The sequence below is a fragment of the Martes martes genome (assembly GCF_963455335.1).
Source record: "Martes martes genome assembly, chromosome: X".
Taxonomy (NCBI): Eukaryota; Metazoa; Chordata; class Mammalia; order Carnivora; family Mustelidae; genus Martes; species Martes martes.
The window spans coordinates 41,639,942-41,659,236 of NC_137897.1; the positions used below are offsets into that span (position 1 = coordinate 41,639,942).

Consider the following 19,295-nt stretch of genomic DNA (forward strand, 5'->3'; position numbering starts at 1 on the left):
CCAAATGAAAAAAAGTCAATTTGATTGAATAATAATTTAAAAAATAAAATTGTTTTAAAAAGTGAGGGTTTGGGGGGCACCTGGGTGGCTCAGTGGGTTAAAGCCTCTGCCTTCGGCTCAGGTCATGATCCCAGGGTCCTGGGATCGAGCCCCACATCGGGCTCTCTGCTCAGCGGGGAGCCTGCTTCCCCCTTTCTCTCTGTCTGCCTCTCTGCCTACTTGTGATCTCTGTCTATCAAATAAATTTAAAAAAAATTAAAAAAAAAGTGAGGGTTTGGGAGCCAGAACTGCCTGGGTTCAAACTCTGGTTCCCCCCCCCCCCCACCTACTAGCTGTGTGAGACCCTGAACAGGTTACCGCCCTTCTGTGCTTCGGTTTCTTAGCCCATTAAACAGAGACCACTGGAGAGAGTTTGTCGCCATGGTTCAAGGCTGCCATGTGCTTAGAACAGTGCCTGGCACGTAGTGCATGCTCAATAAATGTCTACGTCCGGAAGATGGCTCCGTATGAGGGTCTGGGGCATGGGAGACAAGATGAGAAGACAGAGGGATTCACTACGTGAATCACCACGTCAATCACTGCTGCAGGGATTTCAGTGTTTGTAACCGTAGAAAGAATAGCTGCTGTGACCTCGTATTTTTGAGCCATCCAACTTGCCCAGCCAACACCCTTCCTCCCTTCACTCCTGATCTCCTTCCAGTTTTTGTCTGGTTCCTAACCTGCCATTTTGACCTTGGGCCTGCCCTTCAGTTCATTGCCTGGGTGTGACATCTCCAAATTAAAGGACTCTCAAAGCTGTCCTGAAACCTGGCTGTGGGTCAAAATCTCTCAGACATTCTGCAAAACTACTGGCCGGCACTAAAAAAAAAAAAATGTCCATGTCATGAAAGACCAGCAAAATGGCTGCTGAACTGTTCTAGCTTACAGGAGACTAGAGGATAACTAAATGCGTTATATGTATTGTGGGTGGGACTGAAGGGGATGTCTATATAGGCCATTATTGGGATATTTAAGGAAAATTGAATATGAATTGTATGTGGAAGAATCTCTTGTTCCTAGGAGATAAACAATGAAGTATTTAGTGTTGAATATTAAGATGTCTGCAGCTAACTTTCAAATGGTTCAGCAAAATAATAATTATTATTTAACATAATAATTATATATACATGATTTTCTTCAGTTGTGTGCTTAGGTAGATAGATAAAGCAAGGTGGCAAAACATGAGTACTTGGTGAAACTGGATGAAGGGTATATAGGTACTCATACTAATCTTGCAAGTTTCCATAGGTCCTAATTTTTTCAAAACATGAAAGGTTAATAATAGACCATCACTTAGAGAAGATTTTTCCAAATACCCATGCCTGTGTTGCAGCCCCACACTAAGGAATCAAGACTTTTCTTGGACGGGGCCTGGGGATCTGCATTTTAAAGTCCTAGGCTCTCCCACCTCCAACCCAGTTCCCAACAAAGAAGCATCACTGTGAGAACTTCTCAGACCCACCTCTGCTTCCTTTGGTTCTTGGTTTCTTTCAGGAACCAAACCCTGGCCCCAGCTCTTTCTGGCTGCAGCTGGGCCATCCGCCAACCCTTTGCAAAGCAGGTACAGCTAGGGGGTGCTGGTGGTAAGAAGACAGTGAACTGAGGTCCTCCAACATGTATCAGATGGGCAGAGAAAGAGAAGGGAGGGTTAGGGGAGGAGTATGGAGACCCCAGGAATATACTTGAAGGGAAATAGAGACATAGGCCAAGACAAGTGATACGAGGTGTGCCTATTTTGCGATTGCATCAGGATGAGGAGGGCTGAGTTGTTGTATCAGTTCAGAAGTGGACCATTTGGTGCTGGAGGATATTTTCCTGGCCAACCGCCTCTTCCTTCCAGCAGACAGCCTGTGCCACAGAGCTGGCTGACAAAAGCACCTGAAATCTCAGACTGGAGAAATTTCTTTTCCAAAAGCAGGGTCTCTGGGAGACGGATGTTATCAAACCCCTGAGAGGAAGGTCAGCAGGTTAGGGTATTTGCCTTTCCTTCTCTCTCTTGGTGAGTTCTGGGACAGGATTTATAGTTTCTGGGAGGTGTTGTGTGAGACCACTTCAGGGTCAGAGAAAATACACCCATTTGTCATTTGGGGGTGGAGGGAGCGTGGAGTGTGGGGTCTACCCCTCCTAGCATCTGATGCGAGTGAGAGTGTCAGTACAGGCTGTTGGACAAAGTGCAGCCTTAGGGAAAGAAGTGGAAATCTGCCATTCTCCCCTTCACCAATTGGCTCCACTACAGTTGGAGTTTTCTAGCCAGTCAGAAAGGGTGCCCATTACCTCCCCTCTCCTGACCCCCAGAGATATGTTGGCCCAGATGTGGATAAATCTTTTCCACCTCCAGTGAAGTCCAGTGAAGATGGCATTTAAAATATGGAAGATGGAGCGGGGAATGAAAGAAATAAATGAAGGAAATAAATAATAGCCAAGCTGCACAATGCTCCTCCCAATCCATCCTTCCCACAACAGACTGAGAGAACATTCTAGAACATACATCTCACCAGAAACTGCCAGGCTCATTGACCTTAGGAGTGAGTCCAAAATTTTCACCATAATACATTAAGCCCTTCACAGTCTGATGCCAGCTGACATTTCCAGCTTTGTCACCCATGACCTCCCTTTCGCACAGCCTACACTCCAGCTACCATATGTCTCTCAAGTTTCTAAACCAGTCACACTTCATTCATCTCTTAACTTTTGCACATGTATGGCCACCCACCAGCCACTTAAATCAAGCACAGTATTTCAGACTACAGGCTCCAGAATCTGGCTGCCAGTGCTGAATCCCAGGTATGGGCAAGTTTCTGATCTTCTCTGCCTTCATTTGTTTCAGTTGCAAAATGGGGCTACCAATAGGGGTGCAGCAAAGATCAGGTGAGAGGCCTGGCCCGAAGTCAGCACACAGTACATGTTAGCTAGTACTCAACAAACATTGACTAGCTGGCTGCCCGGTAAGTGGGAGACTCTTTCTATCCATCTGTTGCATGCTACTTACAGTCTAGAAGAAAGGCCGATCTAGAAATAGGGCATTGTCATGCTGAGGGTTCAAAGTACGGATAGAGCTCTATGAGCCAGGAAAGCAACTTGGGGGTTCCCTCCCTTCCACACTTTTCCTCAGTTGGATTCACCTCAGATGTTACCTCAGATTCGATTTTTAGCCAGGCCCCGAGGCTTGAGGAAGATGGGAGGAAGTAGAGAATTTCCAACCTTCAGGCGCTGGTACAGCCCTACTGGCTGTTAAAATTTTCAAAATACTTTTGATACTGATTGGCAAATACCCTGAACACCCAGGTGTCCTGAACCTCTCCTTCCCACTGTGCCTCTGTAGTCTGGCTCTTGGGAGCACTGATTGAACACCATCAGGGACTGCCTTTTTTCCCTGCCAGGGCACACGCGCTAGTTTGTTTGGCATTGTTCTTCTGCTCTGGTTGCCCAGCCCCCTCCCACCAGTGGTAGAGGCCCTGGGCACCGGGAGCAAATGCAGAGTATCATTTTGTTCCACGAGGGTGCATTTTAAGCACCACCTCTGCTTTGCACTTGGGAATATTGCCTGCTCCATGAGTCCCAAGAGCTGCCCCAGCTGCCTGCTGCCTTGGGGTAGTTTTCAGCCCCTTTCTGGGCCCAGGCCTATGCTTACAATACCCTTTGGAAACCTGTGCCTAGCCACCAGTCTGGAATCCTTCCGGGCAACCATTCACACCACTCCAGAGGTTCCTGTTGCCTCTGAGACAGGCCTACTCCATTCTCTGAGTATTACCTGCACTCTGCCGGGACTTATCCTTTATATGACGTGACGGACAAGGTCTGGGTATTCTATGAAGCAGTATAAAATGGGAGCTTCAGGGGCAGGACTATCTGTGTTTGAATCCTAACTCTACTACTTCCTCTAACTGTGTGAACTTGAGCAAGTTATTTTGCCTCTCTGGGCCTCAGTTGCCTCATCTGCAAAATGGGCTAATAAGAGTACTTACCTCAGGGGGTTGGTGGGAGGATTAGAGTGGAAAGCACTTAAAAGAATGCCTGACACACAGTAAAAGCTCAGAAAAAGTTATTCTTATTCTTAGTTTAATTATTATTTTGCATTAAATATTTACCGGGCACATTTAGGCATATTTTCAAACATTTTCACCTTGCTTGTCTCTTTGATCTGCACAACACCTCCAGAGAAGTAGATATGAAAGGTATTGGTTAGGACCCTGATTTTTACAGTGAGGAAATGGACACTTGGCTATATTAAGATGATTAAGCAGCATTAAATTGCTGTGGTTAATGATGAATTTTCTGAGTCCCCATTTAATGTTATTTTTCCCCACCAGGGAACACCAACGTAGGTGAATCACTATTTATACAATAAACATGTATTGAATGGCTACTAGGCATCGGGCACCATGCTGGGTACAGAAGACAGACAGACAGGTCCCTGTGCTCCTGGGGTTGCCATTCTAGTGGGAAAAGACAGTCAATAAGCAAGTAAATAATATCACAAAGGATAGATCAGTTTGGGTGATGAAAATAAGCTGGGTGTGATGTAGTAGAGGGTAGCTGTGGGAGATACTGTAGCGAAGGAAGGCTTTTCTGAGGAGGAGACGTTCATAACAAGAAGTTGAGCTGGAAAGCTTCTCACCTTGGAGACATAGCTGGGGTCTGGGAGGGAAATTCTCTCAAAGACGGGGTTTCCAAGGCCTGCTTCAGGCCACCCCAGCCAAGTGGACGGGGCAGGAGGGAGGGCTGCAAGTTAAGGGTGGCTCAGAGCCCAAAGTCATGAAGACTTGCTAAATGGAAGACTTTCTGGAAAGAGGCAGAAGAACAGTAAACTTGTGAATGGTGGAAGGGGATTGTTTTCCTACAGGTATTAGGTTTAAATATATTTAGAAACCAACTTTGTTGAAATATAATTTAGATAGGGGAGCCTGGGTGGCTCAGTCTGTTGTGTCTGCCTTCAGCTCAGGTCATGATCCCAGGGTCCTGGGATTGAGTCCCACATCGGGCTCCCTGGTCTGTGGGAAGCCTGCTTCTCCCTCTGCCCCTCCCCCTGCTCCTGTTCTCTCTCTCACTCTTTCTCTGTCAAATAAATAAATAACATCTTTTTAAAAAAGAAATATAATTTAGATAGAATAATATTTACCAGTTTTAAGTGATGAGTCTTGAGAAATGTATACATACGCCTTTGTTAAACACCTTTCCTCTCAAGGTATATAGTTAACATTTCCATAACTCTAAAATGTTTCCTTGTGATCCTTTGCAGTCAATTCTGGTCAGGTATTTTGCAAATGTCCCTCAGTTTGGGTTTAATCTGACGGTTTCTCATGATTAGACTGGGGTCATGGGTTTCTGACAAGAATGCCTCAGAGGCGATGTGTTCTTCTCATGACATCTTCTCAGGAGGTTCATGGTATCGATATATCTTTACTGATGATGTTAACCTTGATCACCTAATTAAGGTGTGACTGCTGGAGTCATCTGTTAATGAAATTATGATTTTTCTTTTCAATGAATAAATTTCTTGGGGGAGAGATACTTTCAGGGTATCCCATAAAGATTTAAAATGGCATTATAGGAGACCTACATGTTGAATTAAAGAGTGATGTTTTAGTACGGAGGTTCCTCAAAAAGTTGAAAATAGAGCTACCCTACAACCCAGCAATCCCACTACTGGGTATTTACCCTAAAGATACAAACGTAGTGATCTGAAGAGGCACGTGCACCCGAATGTTTATAGCAGCAATGTCCACAATAGCCAAACTATGGAAAGAACCTAGATGTCCATCAACAGATGAATGGTAAAGAAGCTGTGTTATAGATATACAATGGAATATTATGCAGCCATCAAAAAACCCTGAAATCTTGCCATTTGCCATGATGGGGATAGAACTAGAGGGTATTACACTGAGCAAAATAAGCCAATTGGAGAAAGACAATTATCATATGATTTCTCTGATATGAGGAATTTGAGAGGCAGGGCAGGAGGTCGTGGGGGGAAGGGAGGGAAAAATGAAACAGGATGGGACCGGAGAGCGAGACAAACCGTAAGACGCTCAATCTCAGGAAACAAATTGAGGGTTGCTGGGGGTTGGTGGGAGGCATAGGGTGGCTGGGTGATGGACATAGGGCAGGGTATGTGCTATGGTGAGTGCTGTGAAATGTGTAAGCCTGATGATTCACAGACCTGCACCCCGGAAGCAAATAATACAGTATATGTTAATTAAAATTAATATGCTTTTGTATATTTTAAATGTTGACCCAATAGAAGTGTTTTGCCTATTAAAAAATACACACTTTAAAAAAAAAGAGTGATGTTTTATTTAGTTTTACCAGCCAGGAGCATGGTCTATTTTCCAATTTATCTGTTCTCCTTTAGTTTTTCTCATCCATGTGTTTTCTTAAGATTTATTCATTTATTTGTCAGAGAGAGAGAGAGAGACAGAGAGAAAGAGAGAATACAAGCACGGGGAGCGGCAGGCAGAGGGAGAAGCAGGCTCTCTGAGGAGGAAGCCAGATGGAGGGCTTGGACCCAGGACCCTGGTATCATGACCTGAGCCAAAGGTAAATGCTTAACTGTCTGAGCCACCCAGACGTCCCTCTCGTTCATGTTCTATAGTTTGTTTTTTAGTAAACATGGACTCTGAATTACTAGGATGGCAGTGTGATAGAATGGAAAGAACATAGTGTTTGACCTGAGGCAAACCTGGATTTGAATCCCAACTCTCCCACTTAGGGCCTAGAAAGAGGCCTTGAAGCCTGAGCCCCTAATTTCTTATCTGTAAAAGCATCTAATAACAAACCCTCTTACTGAGGTTTTTGAAAGAATTTAAGCACTAGTAAATGTAAGTGCTCTGTAAGTGTCGTTTTTTGCCTTCCTTAATACCCAAAGGTTTAATATTATTGTCACTATGGTAATTAGACTCTCCTCTTTTTGGCTGGGTGGCTCTGGGATATAGAAATTTGATAGGTTCTTTTACATTTTTTTCATGTTCTGACACCACAGAGACTTGAGTGCAGGGGAACTGCTGGATTTTTTTACATACCTCAGAGTCACTGGGGAGAAAGCAGCTGGAATTGTTTTAGTTGATGGCAAATTCCCACAGCTTGCAAGAATCTTCTATACCTTTGCAAAACTCCTTCAGTACCTCTGGTGTTTGAGGATTTGCTTTTCGTGGATGAATAACTATATCTTGTGCAAAAGTGGCATTCTTATTTCTGCCTCTCCTGTATTCCTACTTTGTACTTACTTTTCTTCTTTCATTATAGAACTGTTTTAAAGTGGAATTTTAATAGGGAAAATCTTATGTGGTTCCTGTTTTTAACCAGAATTAATCTCATATGAGCTTTGGTTGGTAACAATGTACTCTTAGGTTAAGGAAGAGAGAAAACACTGCAACTCTCCTCATCCCTGAATTTTTAAATATTTTTAAAATTTTTATTTAAATTCAATTAGTGTATAGCATATTATTACTTTCAGAGGCAGAGTTTAGGGATTCGTCAGTTGCATGTAACACCCAGTGTTCATTACATCAAGGGTCCTCCTTAAGTCCATCATGCAGTACTCCCATCCCCCCCCACCTCCCCTCTAGCAACTTTCCGTGTGTTTCCCCAAGTTGAGAGTCTCTTACAATTTGTCTGCCTCCCTGATTTTAAAAAAAATGAATTTTTTAAAGTTTAAGTGAAAGTTTGCTTTGTTCCCCTTGATACAAATTCACTGTTGCTTTTTTTTTTTTTTTTTGTACTGATACAGGTTTTTGGGGCAACACGTTCTCTATTGCCTTGGAAATCTCCCAGAAAATGTTACTCCCATAAAATAAGTCTTGCCAATTTTTCCTTTTATCTCATGCTCCATTACAGTTTGGCACAGCAGTGTTACTGATTTTCTGTATTATAATTTTATTTATTTTTTAAAAGATTTTATTTGAAAGTTTTAGAGAGAGAGAGAGAGAGTGACAGAATGGTGGCAGGGGGAGGAGCAGAGGGCAGAGGGAGAAGCAGGCTCCCCACTGAGGAAGGAGTCCGATGTGGGGCTTGGTCCCAGGACCCTGCAATCATGACCTGAGCCAAAGGCAGACACTTGACTGAGCCACCCAGATGTAACAAAATATTACAATTTTTGATATTTTGTTCAGCATGGATTTGGGGGGCATTAATTTCAGTTTTTTTAAGATAGTGCATTAAAACAGTTATTTTTATTACTGAGTTTTTGGTTCCCCCTTAAATTTTGTTCCTGAGGCGAGTGCCCATCTCACCTCACCTCAGCCTAGTCTTGGCCCTGCGGTAACCTCTCAGATGAGTTTTGCTCACAACTTCCTTTTGAAATGGAGGCCTGGTGTTCAGAGACACCACAACTGTCAGATATTTCAAGCCAATTCGTCACCCGCCAGGAGATACTCATGTATTCCCTCCCTCTCTGCTCCTATCATCTCTTTCCTACTACACGTGGGGTTCTCCGCTCAGGCAAAGTCCTTGTCTATCTTCAACTGCTGCCATTGAGCATGGCCACATTGCCAATAGGGTGCCTGGGGTCACTTCTTCATTTAGAGAGATGAAAGGCCAGGGCCTTGCCCTCCAGAAATAAACCCCAAGGACTGTTGAGCTCCTCCAGACCCTTGTCAGAGCCCTTTGTGGTCCAAAGCATTCCTTTCTCTGCTGGAGTCTGTCAGCTCTGGCAAAAATCAAGTTTCCTCACCCTAATCTTACCTCATCCACACAAGTTTCCTTGAGAAATTATGCAAGAGAAACACTTTCTTAGAATCCTCAAATGTCAGAACTGGAGGGGCCCTTAGAGACAATTTTGCCCCAACTCCCCTCATTTAGCAGAACATATAACTTCCTTTGCCTCTATTTCCATGTTCCAAGAAATCCCCAAGGCCGTCTCATAATAAAAATCAGGAGGAAGTCAAGAGCCAAGTTAATCAAGGAAGTAAACTACTATGGGACCCAGCTGTGCTCAGGGAGGATTGAGTCATCAGAAATCCAGCCCTGGTCCCAGGATTTGTTTATTAAGGATTTTCTTCAAGGAGAAAGGAAAGGATCTGTGGTAGCTCAACTCCAAAGATTTTCATGGGGCGGCTGTGACTGGAAAAGGTTTGATTAGCTTTCATCCAGGTTGGGGAGTTCTGAAAGTCCTGCTCTGAAGAGGCCTGCATTTACTTCTGACCAGTCCAGGCATTGTGGAGAAGTGGGTAAGGGTTGCCTCTGTGCTGCTTACCTCCCCCCAGAAAGTACCTCTCTGGGTCCCATACTCAGACAATCCTGCTTTCAGTTTGGAAGCATATCAAGAACACTTGAAACTATGTTAGGATGGGCTTTGCAGGATACAGCTTCCTTCAGGTAGCTACATTTATAACAAGATACCCCTGTGTAAAGCATCCTCCCTTTCATAGTAAGGAAACAGGCTGGGTCTCAGTGACTCTTATAAAGCCACGTGACTAGTAAGAGGCAAAAGCTTTGACTTTTGAATCCAGAAGGATCTCACATGCTGTGTTTCGTCCTATGAAGCCACGACACCTCAAAGACACCAGCATATGCCGCAGCAAACTAGCTGATAGAGGACCACACCTCTGAAACCTTTTTAAAAAAATTTTTATGAAGATTTTATTTATTTATTTGTCAGAGAGAAAGAGAGCGAGAGAGAGAGCGAGCGTGCACAAGCAGGTAGAGTGGCAGGCAGAGGTGGAAAGAGAAGCAGGCTCCCCGCTGAGCAAGGAGCCTGATGTGAGACTCGATCCCAGACCCTGGGATCGTGACCTGAACCAAAGGCAGCTTAACCTACTGAGCCACCCAGGTATCCCTGAAACCATTGTTTTGATCTTGTTTGCAATAAATTCTAGCACTGTGATTGACTTCTGGGGGGCATGCACAAATCTAAGGATTTAGTGCTGGTCTCAAGAGAGACATTGGGGGGCGCCTGGGAGGCTCAGTGGTTTAAGGCCTCTGCCTTTGGCTCGGGTCGTGGTCCTGGGGTCCTGGGATCGAGCCCTGCGTTGGGCTCTCTGCTCCGCGGGGGGCCTGCTTCCTCCTCTCTCTCTGCCTGCCTATCTGCCTGCTTGTGATCTCTGTCTGTCAAATGAGTAAATAAAATCTTTTTTAAAAAACGAGACATTGGGATTCACATAGGGTGGCTGTGAATTTACTATCCTCTAGCTTTCTTCTCAGAAGAATTTTCTCTCAGACTGATGGAAGACAAGGAAATCTCATCAGTTGAAGTAAATGACTTCTCAGAAAGCTTTATTCACACATAAAAGGATCAGATCCAATTGTGGTTCTGGATAGTATTTATCCATGTGCAGTGAACAGTGAGGGTGTGTGTGAGGCAAGCTGGAGCAATGTCCCCCGCCCTTGCCTGGGTAATGGGTAATATACTTACTTACTTTAGCTAGATTTCGTGTAAGATGGCCTACCTTCAGGCCCTTAATAAAAACCAAGAAGGCTACATCCTTGGGATTAGAAGGGGAAGTATCAAGTTAGGCAGGCAATTCTGAGAGAAACAGGGAGGCCATAGGTGGCAAAACTCTAAAGAGTTTGTAAGCTGAGATCATTTGGACAAACCAGATTACTTAGGGACTTGGGACATATGTTATATCCCTGTGTCTTGGGTGCTCAGAAAAGAACCCGGGGTGAGATCTGGACACAAGTCCAACCCTGTATCACCAGTCCTTGGAATTCAACCCATTCTCCTCCCTTGCTGCCAATCCATCTGATCAAGAAAACAACACTTTTTTAAATTTTTTTAATTCGCGTTCTTGCCCAGCTTTTGGACCCCCTGTATTTGCACAGCCTAACTGCTCAGATGTATTAGGAAATACAATCGTGTGGTATGCAGTTCACTGGCCTGATGGGTGGGGGCATTCAGGCTGGGATGGAATGCTGCTAGGGGGAGTAAATGGAGGGGAGTCAAAGGAGTTGTTAGCTCACAGATTAGTGAGCAGCCAGTCCAGCAGTTGTTTCCTAGCCATGTTTCCCACGGCTTCATCCAGTTGTCGCTCCTTGGCGAACTTCATGACCTCTTGAAGAAGATCCCCTACACTGTACCCCTTCTCTGCTGCCTTAGCTGAAACTTCAGGAAGCTGTAGAGAGAGCCAGAGGTAGCTTTGAATCACATGATGCTTTTGGAGAAGGGACCCAGTTGGATCAAGTGGGCCCTCCCCTGTCACCTTCCTACCCAGGTTTCTAGGATTAGAGGAAAGCCTGACACAGATCCAGGACTTCACGCTCCTGACCTGGCTTTCCTTTCCCCTTGTCCCTCCTCTAAGGACACAGTTCCAAATGCCACTGGACTTTCTTTTTGAGCTTTAGAAAACAAACTCTGGAATCAAATGTGTTCACCAAACACTTCTCATACGTGCTAGATTGTTCAGTTAGTCTGTGACGATTGCTAGCTCAAGGTTAGGGGTTGCCATTCCCCAGCTTCCCTAAAAATGTCTGAGGTGGGAAGTAAGGACAATCTCCTGGTCCTGAACTAAAAATAATCTGGTTCAGTATTTTATTTCTCTTAACTCCATCTGATGTAGAGAACACGGTTGTGGGGTGTGTGAGAGAGAGGGAGGGAGGGAGGGAGGGAGGGAGGAGAGAAGAGAGAACTTGTATGTGCATGAATGCTGGCCTTTGTGAAACTGGAAGGCAAGGCCAGGACTAGGGCAAAGCAAGTGAGGTGCCGAGGACAAAAAGTTTAAGGAGGCAAGGTACTCTTGGGGCACTTGCAGGACCCATGTCTTTGGGGAGGAGCTCCCTTTTTCTTTTCTTTTTTTCCCCTCTCACCAATCCCTTGAGGGCCTTCAAACTCAAAACCTAAAACTTAAACACTGCTCCCTGATGTATTACCGAATAGTTTGTTGAAAGGATCACCGATACAGTGAGCTAACCTCACTCCTCCTCTTGGTGGAAATGCACAGACCTTGAGGTATCCAGAGCCCCACTCAGTTAATGGCTCACGACTTTGTCTTTTTATGAAGTGCAAGCAGTTCATGAAGTGCACAGTAAAGAGGCGGCTTGGGACAAAATCGGACTACTCTCGGGCTTTAAGTACAATGCTGCCTCCCTCTCCCTGCCCATCCCAACCCTCTTTTCTTCTTGCGCCTGTTGCATTGCTTACCTTCTCCAGTTGTCCATCATCATCTCCCATGAAGTAGAGCATGGGCACGTTAAACTGGGAGGCTGCAATCCACTGCAGGACAGCCTGGAGCTGCTTCTGCAAGCTGCTTGTTGAGCACTGATTATTAACTATAACTTCGGGCCCAGGAGAGTCTTGATGGTTCTGTGACATCGCAGCATCATGACTACATCTGGAGCCACCAGGCTGGTAATTGGAGTTGTTTGCCAAGGCTGCTTGTTCTTCCAACTCGGCAAGGGCTGCCCCATTATTACTATACTTAGCCATGATAAGGCACAACTTCATCACGGATTCTACCAGCTGATCTATAAATTGGCGGTTCACTTGCTTCATCCCACTGATAAAGTCAAGTTCTTGATTTTCCTGGCATTGTTCCTCCCCTCTGTCAGACCTCTTGGACACAGAAGCTGCTTTGTTTGTCCTGGGCTCAGAACGCTTGTTCTCACCTTCACATAGATCGTCACAGTTGAAGGGGCTCTCATTAAGCAGCTTCTGAATCAGCATTAGAACGATGTTTGACATATCCAGCTTCTGAGAGTCCAGCTGTTGATTTTCTTTCAGGGAGGTGGACGGTCCTGGAGCTCCACGAGATTCTAGATGTTTCATCGAAAGTGCCTTGGCACTTTGGCCACTTCCAGACTTTTCGTATTGGGCACTCTGAGACATATAGCCCGTGGCAGAACCAGGACACTCTTCCTCAAATGCGTCTTTGCCTTTGGCCTGCTGGGTCAGATGGTACTGGATCAACATAAGGGCAGACACAATCAAGTCTTTTGCCAGTGAATCCGTGGAAGGACTGATCTTCTCTCTTTTTTCCTCTTTGTTGGCGCATGCTTTGCTAGGCATCTTGCCTTGGTTTCCTTGCTTTTGGTTCCACATGGTCAGGCTCTCCTTGAGGATGTGTTCACTGACTTTCTCGGCGCTGGTCAACGACTTGCACTGCTCTGGTTTCATTTTGCCTTTGTCCTTTCCCTTCATCTCGGCTTTCATGGCTGAGAATTCAAGACTTTGGTTCTTGCATTTGGGATCTTGGGACCCAGCTTTCAAGGATGCGTATGACAGACTCTGAGTTTTAGTCTCCTTCTTCTCGCCAAGAAGAGCACTGACCAGACGCTTCAGCATAGCCTCCATGATATCTGCAGCATTTTGTTTTCCGTGGTTGAACAGATTCCTCTTGACAGCGGAGACAAAGTCCGAGTCAGTCATCAGGACCCCAGTGATGTTATGCAGGTTCTTCATGCAGGAGTCAATCAAATCGGACACAATTTCTTTGGTGTGTTTTAACAGCACCCTCTTCAGGACCACACAGGCTGGAATTGGCTTCCCAGAACTATGTACTTTCAAGGTCTTCATAACAGAGACCATCATGTCAGATGCCACCTGATTGGCATAAACCATGAGCCCTTTGCTGATAGAATCTGCAAATTCTTTACTATCTCTTTGGCACATCTGTTTGTCCCCAACCTTGTTCTTGTTGGATAATTCACCATAAAGAAAGGTTTTCCGGCCACCTTCCCTGCCCTCCTCCCCAGTGCCCCGCATTTCTGCCGAGGTCAGTTCTACAGCATCATGGGCCATTTCAGAAGCAATCTTGCTCACAGCACTGCGGGGGCTGTTTTTCCCTTTGTCCCCAGGGGATGGGTAGAGAGAATGGTGGAGGCATTTGCTTCCACCTTCCAACTTCTCCTTGATCTCCTTACGGGCCATCTGGATTACCAGAGAAGATAATCGGTTGACATAGAAGGAAAGGTCATCCATAGAACATTCACCGTCAGGGGAAATCACTGCCCTCTGAGTGCTAGGAGATTTGGCTGGAGGAGTGGAAGGACTCTGGTTATTGTTGGTGTTTTTGGCAGCAGTCATTTCTAGATGTAGGCATTGAGGTCTATTGGTCATATAATTCATGTTCAGTTGATCGGCATAGACACTGTAGCAGTTCCCAGAGGGCAATTTGTGATATTCGCCTTCTGTGTCTCCTACTTTATGTTTACAGCTAGAGGCTGAGGGGCTCAGTGCATGTTGAAAACCCAAAGCATACTTCTGGAGGTCATTGAGAAGCCAGTTGAGGACGCTTATGGGATCAGAGGGAGCTTGTTTGAAAAGGCATACAGATCCCTCCGTCTAAAAAAAGAAGAACACCTATCCATAAGAGTTTGGGTAGGGTACTTCTTTCCCTTATTTTATTTAGAAGATACATCTTCAAAACTGCCCAGATTAGGGATTTGGCCTTTAGAATTTGCACAGGAACATGACATACAATTATAACCATTAATACACATTCAAACACAAGTGGCAGCAGCAAAATCTCAGAGTATATGCGTTTGTGCACTTAACTATATTTAAATGTTATCAATATATTTGTCAATTTCATCTGCATACGTGTTCTTATCTCAGTGTGTCAAAAAAGTATCCTTGTATCCACTGTGTGCATGTGCATAACAATACAGCAATTTGTAAGTGTGAATATCTCAACAGAAGTCAGAATGTGTCAGTCTGTCTTGTGAAATGTGAAAATGTGTGTGTGCGTCTATGTACACGTGTATGTCAGTGTCCATGTGTGAGTGTGTGTAAGCATGTGTAATAATATGTTGACATCAATACTCATTGCCTATTGTACAGGCTAACATGTACATGTTGGTGCATACATTTCATATGTGTGTGGGGTTGTAACCATGAGAGGGTGTATGTCGGTGTGTCTGAGAATATGCAAATAAGCAAGTGTTGATTGGAAACGATGTGCATATATTTATGATAGAAATCCAGTAGCATGTATCATGCAGCTATAAATGCATTTGTATATATTAGAGCATGCATTCACATATTAACATACAGATTCATTAATAAACATTAATGTATAATATATTAATACATGCATATGTTAAAATATGAATTGCATGTGTAAATAGGTGATTGTATAATGACTGTGTAATCTGTCAATAAATTGGGTGTCATTTATGTTATATTTATTTTTTTATTTTTATTATTATTTTTTAAGATTTTATTTATTTATTTGACAGACAGAGATCACAAGTAGACAGAGAGGCAGGCAGAGAGAGAGGGAAGCAGTCCCCCTGCTGAGCAGAGCACCCTATGTGGGGCTGGATCCCGGGATCCTGGGATCATGACCTGAGTCGAAGGCAGAGGCTATAACCCACTGAGCCACCCAGGCGCCCCTTATGTTATATTTATATGCTGTGTCCGTGCTTGAGAATGTGTGTCAGCATTGCCCCCGCCCCCGCATTTGAGTTTGTGTGTGAGTATGTGAGTGGGGATGTTACTGCATTTGTGTCGGCGTGTGTATCAGTGCATACAAACAAGAGTTAGTGACTTTCTATCATTTTGTTTAAGTTTTTGTGTGTGTGTATCAACATGAAGTATATTTGTAAGTGTGTATGCCTATACCTGAGTCTGTACAGTTAGTGTGTTTTGATCAAAGGCTATGGGTGTGTGAGTATATGTTTGTGCATGGTGTGCATGGGTATATATATGGATGTTTACATGTGTCGTATGTGGGCATGTCAAGGTATCTGGCTGTATACATGTGTATCTCTGTGTATGTGTGTCAGTCATTGTTTATCAATAGGTCAATGTATCTAAGTTTATTATATTAGTGCTTGTGTGTTTGTCAATGTCATGTGTAGTGAAACATGAGTATGTCTTTGCTTGTATAAATTATTTTTTGTTAATGTATGTAAATGTATGTATCAATGTGTGTGTCACTTTGTATAGATTTGTATGTTTGTGACTGTGTGTGCCCCTGTCTGGAGATGTGTAGACGTATTGTACACAACTTCTACTCAGCACTAAGTGCCATTGGCCTCTTCGACACTTCCAGTGCTTCATCTCCTGTCTTTTCATAGAATTCCTGGAAACATGAGGTCATGAGGAGGTCAAATTTTTGTGAATGGGCTTGATACAATCAAGGAGATCTGCCTTGTGTGCAGGAAATATGGACTGCTCTTTTAAAAATAAACACCAGGTATAATTTATCCCTTTCTTGAGTCTCCAAAATGGAGTTGACCACTCCCAACTGAACCCAAAACTAGAGAGTATTTGGTAACTGGCTTTTTCCTTCCTTAGAGCCCACTCTCATTATTCCAAATGTGTCTGGGGCCAGAAATGTTTCTTATTATGAGCCCAGGAAGACAGAACAAGAAATGCTTGACTCTTTTTCACTAAAGCAGAAGATCCTGTTCCGATACCAGCTACTCCAGGCTTGTAGGACTGTGGGGTGACTTCTCATGTGCTTTAATACCTACCCCAAACCAGGAACCTAACAGATATAATTTAGAATACTTACACAAAAACAAAAGGATTCTGTATGTGACAGTGGCATGCAAGTGTAATTGGTTCTAATTTTATGCTACCCAACAGCCTAGGTAATCTCTTAGACAACAGGGTAGGAACAAGGCAACTATAGTTCTTCGTCATTGTGGATTCTCTCTGCTCCATATTGTCATCCTTCCTTCTTGGTCTCCAGGCAACACAGGGAATACAAGTCTATTACAAGCCAGCAAAGAACATTGCAAAAGATCCTGCTTATAAGCCTGTATCTTTATTAGGATAAGAATAGCAATGTTATATTTGGAGTAGGGCCCTGAAATCAGGAATGGGCATTCTGAACCTCTGTGATTAGTGTCATTGTTAGATACCCAGGCATTGAACTTACTGAGACTCTCAGCTTAGGACTGTGTTCTCTAGAATGTCATAGTGTTCAAATTTATGGGCCTGTTATCTTAGTTCTATCTTACCATCTCTGAACCAGACTCCTCAGACTCAGCACTGGGCTCTGAGAATTAGAAAGAGTGAGGTCAGAGGCTAAGTATACCTTAGACTGGTCTTGCTTCTCGGTATCCTTGATCACAATAATCTCTTTTTCTTCCAGATTTCCCAAGTTCAAGTCACCTTCTGAACTGGAACCAGCAGCATCCTATGGAATTAAGGGGTAAGATTTTTATGAACAGTTGGTTTTTGAGATTTCTCTAGGCCACCCTCCTAGGCTACCACTTCAAAGTATGAACATTATGTCCCCTATTATCCCTCTTCTTTCTGAAGGAGAGGTAGGACTGTGAGGCTGGCTAGTCTTTTTTTTTTAAAGATTTTATTTATATATTTGACAGGCAGTGATTACAAGTAGGCAGAGAGGCAGGCAGAGAGAGAGAGAGAGAGAGGAGGAAGCAGGCTCCCCGCCAAGCAGAGCGCCTGACGTGGGACTCGATCCCAGGATCCTGAGATCATGACCCAAGCTGAAGATAGAGGCTTAACCCACTGAGCCACCCAGGTGCCCCTAGCTAGTCTTTGAAGAATGACAGAGTTCCCACCACAAATTACTATTCCCCTTGCCCCAGCCCCACTGAAGGTATTCACAAAACTGTCAGTCTCAGGAACCGTATCTCATTAATCATGAAACTTTTGGACGGGGTTTTTTTTTTTTTTTAAATTTCACTTCTCTGACATGCTATTTTCCATGCTTTCTTTTAGCCCTACCAACAAATTAAGTAGCTTCTAAAATGAGACTTGGTACCAAGAGTTACAATAATTTCTGAACCAGAGACCCTGGGCTTCCAAGAATAGTGACTTTCCACTTGAGGCTCCTCCACCTTTCTGTTCTCTGCCACAACCTTTCCCTCTCCTCATGCTGTCTCTAATTACCCTTCTCAGTGGTTTCCCACCCATTCCAAGTGAGGGGAGCAGAGAATACCCACCTTGCAATCTTTATCTTCCACATTCAGGGTCGACACGTCAACAAAGCATATCTGCATCAAATTAGGAGAGTGAATTTAGAGAAACTCTAAAGACTGTAATTTCTTTCTGGAAGATGACAGTACCTACCTTAAAGGGTTGTGAGGACTGACTGAGATACTGAATGTAAAGCTTTTAGCAGAGTGCCTGTGCATAGTAAGAACTCAATAAATGTTAATATGATTATTATAAGGCAGACAGAATCTTAGCATTACTTTATTTCCTAAATGAGAATACCTACCTGTCAGAGAGAGGCCCAAAATATAATACCAATATATATTGAGAAACCTGAGAAGAGAGGTGGCTTGCCCGACTGACATAAACTCAGAGGTGGAACTTTCATTAGAAGTTGATTCCCCTGGCTCCCAGTTTAGAGACCTTTCTGCTATAGTGTTACCAAAGTGTGGTATTTTTACTACGGATGATAGAGAATATTTTCAGTGGTACGTAAATAGATGTTTGTATTTAATAGGTGCATTTGTTGTTGTTTATTTGGAAAATACATCCTAAAATGTCAGACCTGTGGTATTGCAGACAATACCGCTCAGGGTGATGGTAATTTTTAAATGTATTTGAATTTTAAATTTATTTTTAAAAACATTGCAAAAATACCTATTAAGTAAATCATGGTATGAGTGGCACTTGAACATGATAAAAAATGTGAGGTACTATGTAAATCACTCAAAATTTTGGAAACAGAGCATGAAGTATTTTGCCCTCCTGAGGGAGTCCCACTTTAGTGTAACTTAACTGGTAGCTAGGTGGCATTGTGACTTCAGAAGGGTTAGTTAGGTAATAAGGGCTGGTAACTAGGCAACTACCACTCCTCCCTCCCCACCAAGCTCCCCGCTAGCCCTTCCTCCCCAGGTCCTTTACATCACATCTGGTCCTGCCTCTCCCTTAATTTGTCCTTGTGTGATGTATAAAGCACACGGATCCCCCCACAGACCTCCTTGAGCTTGATTGCTTGGAGACATCACAGTATTGCTCTCCATTAATCTATCCTGGGCTCCAGGATATCTATACTCACATGACTATCCTTTCCACTCCTCGGTAGGGGTAATTTTGTGTCTTACCACTTTCCGGTCCTGATCTTGCTGTCCTGTTGGGCTGTAGAGATCTACCTTGCACACGCCCCTGCGGCTGTGTAACCAGTCAATATCATCAGACATCTGTAAAGAGAAAGGAAAGAGATCTGAATATATATATGGTTATGTATGATTTTTAGAGACTGGCTGAGTTTGGCTAAGAATCTCTGAAGGGCTTCCCGAAACCCATCTCTGTGTTTCAGTTTAAGCTAGGAACTGGTGGGGGTGAGCAAAAGGGGAAGGATACTATGAAATGTTTGAACTTGATTATCTTTTAGCACAATCCATAGTCTCCATTAGTTTAGACTCCTCACACCAAGTATTTGGAATCGTGG

At 43.8% G+C, this 19,295-nt stretch overlaps 1 protein-coding gene across 1 annotated transcript; it reads right to left on the reverse strand.

Moving 5' to 3' along the window:
* Positions 1–10,931: 10,931 nt before the first annotated feature.
* AKAP4 (A-kinase anchoring protein 4) lies at positions 10,932–19,044 on the reverse strand (the record flags this gene model as incomplete). The annotated part of the gene is made up of 5 exons (XM_080795865.1): positions 10,932–11,087; positions 12,113–14,251; positions 16,959–17,060; positions 17,836–17,886; positions 18,949–19,044. The coding sequence occupies 5 exons, from the start codon at positions 19,042–19,044 to the stop codon at positions 10,932–10,934; spliced, it is 2,544 nt and encodes an 847-aa protein (XP_080651991.1).
* Between the last annotated feature and the right edge of the window lie 251 nt (positions 19,045–19,295).